The sequence below is a fragment of the Mizuhopecten yessoensis genome, unplaced genomic scaffold, assembly GCF_002113885.1.
Source record: "Mizuhopecten yessoensis strain PY_sf001 unplaced genomic scaffold, ASM211388v2 scaffold5229, whole genome shotgun sequence".
In the NCBI taxonomy this organism is placed as follows: domain Eukaryota; kingdom Metazoa; phylum Mollusca; class Bivalvia; order Pectinida; family Pectinidae; genus Mizuhopecten; species Mizuhopecten yessoensis.
The window spans coordinates 2,816,514-2,824,132 of record NW_018405944.1 but is presented as its reverse complement, the minus strand read 5'-3'; the positions used below and the strand labels follow the sequence as shown (position 1 = coordinate 2,824,132).

At 37.7% G+C, this 7,619-nt stretch overlaps 1 protein-coding gene across 1 annotated transcript in view; it reads left to right on the top strand.

The window, feature by feature from the left end:
* Nucleotides 1–710: 710 nt before the first annotated feature.
* The window catches only part of LOC110450481 (thioredoxin domain-containing protein 16-like), a 16,704-nt gene continuing 9,795 nt past the window's right edge, over nucleotides 711–7,619 (top strand). Inside the window, exons 1-5 of the mRNA XM_021498033.1 lie at nucleotides 711–936; nucleotides 1,450–1,586; nucleotides 2,083–2,167; nucleotides 3,226–3,370; nucleotides 3,863–4,023. Coding sequence (XP_021353708.1) covers nucleotides 722–936; nucleotides 1,450–1,586; nucleotides 2,083–2,167; nucleotides 3,226–3,370; nucleotides 3,863–4,023 — 743 coding nt within the window. The 5' untranslated portion in view covers nucleotides 711–721. The remainder of the gene's footprint in view (nucleotides 937–1,449; nucleotides 1,587–2,082; nucleotides 2,168–3,225; nucleotides 3,371–3,862; nucleotides 4,024–7,619) is intronic.

Genomic DNA, 7,619 nt, shown 5'->3' with positions numbered 1-7,619 from the left:
ATTTCAGACTGTGTGATGTTGGCCCCTACCTTCTTAAAAGATGGGTTTTTTCATGTGTGTGCCCCCTTATCTAGACCACCAGCTGGTAGTTATATTGCAAGATAAAAGGAAAACAGGGCCTGTATTCATGAAACTGTTCTCATGCTCAAGTATGGATTCTGTGCTCAAACCAGCTTTCTTGTAACTCACTCAAATCATGTAAAACAATCAAAAAGTTAAATGTAAACAGTGAAATCAGTATTTGGCTTTAAGTCTCTTTTTTTATATCAATTTATTACTGGCCAAAGAAATTGGGCTTGAGCACAAAAACCATGCTTGGGCATGAGGACGGTTTCATGAATACGGGCCCTGAACTTCTGCCTTGATGACCCAAGTAAAGCAAATGCTGATCCAGAGTATTAGAGGAACAACGATTGATTGATTCAGAATGTAAATAGGGCTACCCACGTCCATGGCCCACTCTAGATCTGGATATGGCCATCTTAACAAATGTTGTAGTTTCATTTCAGTAGATTGATAAATCACCATACATTTGTTGTTTATTATTATCATTATGTACAGTCAAATTTCCATTCTTTTGAGATATACTACAAGTTTCTAAGGAAGCGGAAATCTTTAGTAAAGGAGATCCATGTGTCACAGTATGGTTATATAACCCTTAACTAACCACCAGGTGTTTAAAAAGGACGTATATTTTTATGTGACAGTTGATGATAAAAGTATGGCATTCCTCCGGGCTTATGGTGACGCTTCACGCCAGCTAGAGTATGACCCACGTAATCCACTGGCCCGTGTCGACTGTCACGATTGGACGGACGTGTGCGCTAAAGAGAATGTGACCATGTTCCCCACACTGAGGATATACAGAAACGGAGAGAAACTTCGGAACTACAAAGGGATGCTGGACACACAGAATGTTGTCAACACGGTCAAGCTGTAAGTGTCACGTGTGCTTGTATTTATTCCCCATATTGCTTGTAGAACAGTAAATGTTTGTCTCCATTTTCTATTCAACCATTTTGCCATTGAAACGAGGGAAAATTCAATTATGGGTTATTAATATTTAACTTTTTCCTTCTAATCTAATTTTCTAATGTATCAAACAGGATTTAAAGACCCCTCTGGTCATCTGATGTCAGAAAAGATTTAAAGACTCCCTTCTCTGTAGTCTTGATATATCAGACTGGTGAAGTTTTATTAAAACAACAAATTGTCTTGGAGTAATGTATAAATTATAGTGAAATAAGTTCTTTTGTTCACTAAAATATATGGATGGTAAAAATCAGATTTTTCCTAATAAATCTCCATTATTCCATTACATTTAGAATATTATGAATTAGCATAAAACCCCTGTAAAAGTTCTATGTACAGATAAACTTTCAGTGTTCATGCTGAGATAAGAAAAGGTGATCCAAAACTCAGCTGATTTTTGTATTGTTTCCTTTCCAGATTGAATCATACGGACATGACAGACTTAAGGAGTGTGACAGATATAGAAACATTCCTTCTAGGAAAAGTTCCCGGCGGCATGGAAATCGCAAGTGACTCCATGGTGTTAGGTCTTTTTGAACCTCATCACAAAAAAGGTACATAAATTGTCTCAAAAAGACATTTTAAATGAAAGTAAATATATGAATAAGATGAATTGAAAGGGGGATATTTATGTGTTTTTTACTGATTCATGTACAAGTTACTTGCAGCATTTTAACTTGGTTTGATGTTTTATTGCATCCAGCTAGCTAATTTGCCTTTGTTCAGAGACAAAAATTAACATACACAATTTTTTAGGAGAGAGATAAAGTTAGGGAGGGGGCTTAATTGCAGGCACCCACACTGTTCCCAGGACATTTACCAAAGTTGGTTTGGTTTTTGACCAAAGTGGGGAGGGGTCTTACTTGCGGTCAAATACGGAAATGTTGAAACATTCACTTAGGTAGCCAGGATGACATTCATTACCTGTCTATCTTAGAAGTCTTAGGGATGTTACCGAACCACACAGGAGGTCAAAATTAGACCAGTTCCTGCCTGAGTTTGAGTATTGACGATTGTAATATTTATGAAAAACAACAATCTGTTTTTCAGAGATGGATGTGTTTAGGAAGATTGGTAAAGAGATGGAAGACAGAATCATGTTTGGAATCAACAAAAATGGTCAAGGATCATCTTTGTAAGTAAGATCGGGCTAGAATGTTTACAAAATATTCTCCTAATAAAAACTGAAAATTACTACATTTAGTACATGTTTTCTACAACAAAGTATGTAAGTGATCAGTGTGATAGTTATTATCAAATATTTACATTTGTTGCATCCTTCCATTTTAATGCATTGCGAAGGCAAATGTTGTTATGAGACTATAACAACATTTGCTATTGTAACGTCATCAATTTCACGGTTCCCAACACTTGATTTGTTGTTCAAAAACTGTTCGAAATAACTAAATAAAGCATAACTACTCTATCAAAATGTAAATATAAATAATGAATACTTTGGCAAATATTGTTATGGTCCTATAACACACATTTCTATTGCTGACAAACTTACATAAAGCCCTACTGGGCTGTATTAAGTTTGTCATCAATAGCAATGTGTGTTATAGGACCATAACAACATTTGCTAAAACATTCATTGCTTAAATGAGACATCCTCACTAGTGAGGAGATGAAGTCAGTTGTGATTTCATAGTAAATTGAAGACATGTAATGTCTAATCAGATATCCTGACACACAATAGTATTTTTGACAAGTCACTTGAGCCAATTACATTTCTTGAAATGACAGGAGATTTTGAAATGACAGGAGATTTCTGTCATTTCAGAAATGTAATGAACAGAATATTCATTTGAAACACTAAATTTCTCTAGTGTGTCTGAGTTTTCTCATTTTTTTCTTACATGCTTTGCACCAGTCAGCTGATAAGAAAAATCTGTCCAGCTCATAATATAAGTAGGATATTCAAATTGAGGCTTTTTAACATGTTCTTGGAGACCATAACAAAAATCTATAAATGTCTCCATTATCTGTTTCGTATGATGTAAATCTATAAGTGTCTCCATTATCTGTTTTATATAATGTAAATCTATAAATGTCTCCATTATCTGTTTTATATTATGTAAATCTATAAAAGTCTCCATAAGCTGTTTTGTATGATGTAAATCTCTAAATTTCTCCATTAGCTTCCTAATCAGTTCTGTGCTTTTTATAGGAGTATGAAATGTTTTGTTACAGAGCTAAAGACAAATTTGATGTGACATTACCAGCAGTAATAGTGATTAGGCGAACTGATCATGTCAGTCCACACACGGTCTACATGGGCGACTTTAACTCGGCACAACTGGGAGAGTTTATCAACCATGCTCGCATTCCTAAAATGGTAGGTCAAATTTAGCTGGCCTTTATGCATTTCTAGAATGATTGGTAATCTGATATAATACTTTATAGAAAGGTGAACGTTTTTAGTATTAGCAGGAGTTATTACCAGTGATTTTTCAAAATGTTCAAGGTCATGATTTCAAGAAAAGTCAAAGTCATAGTCTTGAAGTGACAAAAATTTAGCTTTATTAGCAGTCAAGGTCATATTATCTTAAAAGGGTTGAAATACAAGTTTCATCAGGAGATAAAGTCCTTTTGTCACAGAGCTCAAAATTCTAGTTTCATGGGAAGTCAAGGTCATATTGTGAAAGGTTTCAAGGTCAAATTTTCAAAGGAATCAAGATTATTGCATCTTGAGGTATATCTGCTAGTAGGTATATCAAAGGGGAATATGGTTATCTAATCTCAAGAGAGGTCAATATCATTTGATTGATAGAGGTTAAGTCTTCGACTAAAATAATTCAGCACCATATGTTGACATAAATATTTACAGCCAGAGCTGACAGTAAAGATGTTCCCTGATCTGTACAGACAGAAAAAGCCATTCCTTATAGCCTTCCTGGATAGCCAAGATATATCCCAGGAGGTCAAGGCCACTCTGTCTTCTATTGTCAAGACTGGGCAGGTCACCGAGGTCATCTTCTGTTGGATCAGGTAAAAACGGCTGACTTTTGTACTCACCAGTTACACAACAACAGGACATACTGTCAGTGTCTCCCCAACTATTGGACCTGTGGAAAAAATCACCCCCCTACAGACAAATGTCTTACTCTCTAGTTCAGTGTCAGCATTTCATGAAGAGGTTTTACACTTTCTCTAAGGTTTTCTGTTTATTATTTAAAGATTCCCATACCACTGACAATATTTGTAACTTTATTTCACACAACACTCTTATCTTGTGTTTGGGTGGTTTCACAGTTGATTTATTTCGTGTGTTCGAGAGAACCATGGTGCTGTGAAAAAAGAACTTCTTCCAATGTAAGTTGGAAGTATATACTGTGTATATCATGTACGTCTCACTCCTTGGAGGGTTTCAAGTCGTGTGTCCGACAATAGTTGATTTGAAATATAAGTTGAATGGTCAACTAAGTGCTGCGATTGGTCAGTTGACTAAATAACAACTCTGACCAATCAAGTTATAGTAACGAACATGCAACACACAAAACGAGTACGCCAACGCACCAACACAACCAATGACATCACAAACATGTACCAACACAACCAATGACGTCACAAACATGAACCAACACAATCAATGACGCCACAAACATGTACAAACACCATCAATGACGTCCCAAACATGTACCAACACAACCAATGACGTCCCAAACATGTACCAACCCCATCAATCACGTCCCAAACATGTCCCAACACAATCAATGACACCACAAACATGGGCCAACACAATCAATGACAACACAAACATGGACCAACACAATCAATGACATTACAAACATGTACCAACAGAATCAATGACATACATGTACCAACACAATCACTGACATCACAACCATGTACCAACACCATCAGTGACATCACAAACATGTACCAGTATATCATGTACGTCTCACTCCTTGGAGGGTTTCAAGTCGTGTGTCCGACAAAAGTTGATATGAAATATAAGTTGAATGGTCAACTAAGTGCTGCGATTTGTCAGTTGACTAAATAACAACTCTGACAAATCAAGTTATAGTAACGAAAATGCAGCACACAAAACGAGTACGCCAACGCACCAACACAACCAATGACGTCCCAAACATGTACCAACCCCATCAATCACGTCCCAAACATGTCCCAACACAATCAATGACTTCACAAACATGTACCAACCCCATCAATCACGTCCCAAACATGTCCCAACACAACCAATGACGTCCCAAACATGTACCAACCCCATCAATCACGTCCCAAACATGTCCCAACACAACCAATGACGTCCCAAACATGTACCAACCCAATCAATGACATCACAACCATGTACCAACACAATCAAGGACATCACAAACATGTACGAACAGCATCAATGACGTCACAAAAATGTACCAACACCATCAGTGACATCACAAACATGTACAAACACCATCAATGACGTCCCAAACATGTACCAACCCCATCAATGACATCACAAACATGAACCAACACAATCAATGATGACATCACAAACATGAACCAACACAATCAATGACGCCACAAACATGTACAAACACCATCAATGACGTAACAAACATGTACCAACCCCATCAATGACATCACAAACACGTACCAACACCATCAATTACATCACAAACATGTACCAGTATATCATGTACGTCTCACTCCTTGGAGGGTTTCAAGTCGTGTGTCCGACAAAAGATGATATGAAATATAAGTTGAATGGTCAACTAAGTGCTGCGATTGGCCAGTTGACTAAATAACAACTCTGACCAATCAAGTTATAATAACGAACATGCAACACACAAACCGAGTACGCCAACGCACTAACACAACCAATGACATCACAAACATTTACCAACACAATCAATGACATTACAAACATGTACCAACAGAATCAATGAAATCACAAACATGTCCCAACACCATCAATGACTGTACCAACACAATCAATGGCATCACAAACATGTACCATCACAATCAATGACGTCACCAACATGTACCAACACCATCATTGACATCACAAACATGTCCCAACACAATCAATGACACCACAAACATGGGCCAACACAATCAATGACGCCACAAAAATGTACCAACACCATCATTGACATCACAAACATGTACCAGTATATCATGTACGTCTCACTCCTTGGAGGGTTTCAAGTCGTGTGTCCGACAAAAGTTGATATGAAATATAAGTTGAATGGTCAACTAAGTGCTGCGATTGGCCAGTTGACTAAATAACAAATTGATTGTGTTGGTACAGTCATTGATGGTGTTGGTTCATGTTTGTGATGTCATGGATTGTTTTTGTACACGTTTGTGATGTCATTGATGGTGATGGTACATGTTTGTGACTTCATTGATTGTGTTGGTTCATGTTTGTGACGTCATTGATGCTGTTCGTACATGTTTGTGATGCCATTGATTGTGTTGGTACAGTCATTGATGGTGTTGGTTCATGTTTGTGACGTCATGGATGGTGTTGGTACATGGTTGTGACGTCATTGATTGTGTCATTGATGGTGTTGGTAAATGTTTGTGATGTCATTGGTTGTGTTGATGCGTTGGCGTACTCGTTTTGTGTGCTGCATTTTCGTTACTATAACTTGATTTGTCAGAGTTGTTATTTAGTCAACTGACCAATCGCAGCAGTACATGTTTGTGACGTCATTGATGGTTTTGGTACATGTTTGTGAAGTCATTAATTGTGTTGGTACATGTATCAACACAATCAATGATGCCACAAACATGTACAAACACCATCAATGACATAACAAACATGTACCAACAGAATCAATGAAATCACAAACATGTCCCAACACAATCAATGACACCACAAACATGTACCAACACCACCAATGACATCACAAACACGTACCAACACCATCAATGACATCACAAACATGTACCAACAGAATCAATGACATCACAAACATGTACCAACACCATCAATGACGTCACAAACATGTACCAACACAATCAATGACATCACAAACATGTACCAACACGATCAATGACATCACAAACATGTACCAACACAATCAATGACATCACATACATGTGTACTTTCAGGTAAAGTATATACACGAACTCTTACGTGTATCTATATAGCTTTCTGGTGCTTATCTCTCGTTGACTCACTTTATGTGATAGTGCATCTTGCACAAGAATAGGTCCTCTACATCAGCGTTCCTTGTCCGCGATGTTCTCAGCTTAATTGCTGCCTTCGGCTGTGTTTAGCCGAGGGGACTATTGTTTTTTAGGTCACCTGAGACAAAGTCTCAAGTGACCTATTGCGATCGCCTTTTGTCCGTCGTCGTCCGTCGTCCGTCGTGCGTCCGTAAACAATTTACATTTTCAACTTCTTCTCCAAAACCCCTGAACCAATTTCAATGAAATTTAGCAGGGACCTTCCATGGACAAAGGTTAACAAAAATAGTTGCCGGTTTAGTCCTAAGCCCCCAGGGGCCTGAGGGGCGGGGCCAAAAAGGGTCAAATTGACAAAAATTTCAAAACCCTTCTCCAAAACCCCTGAACCAAATTTAATGAAATTTTGCAGGGACCTTCCATGGACAAAGGTCAACAAAAATAGT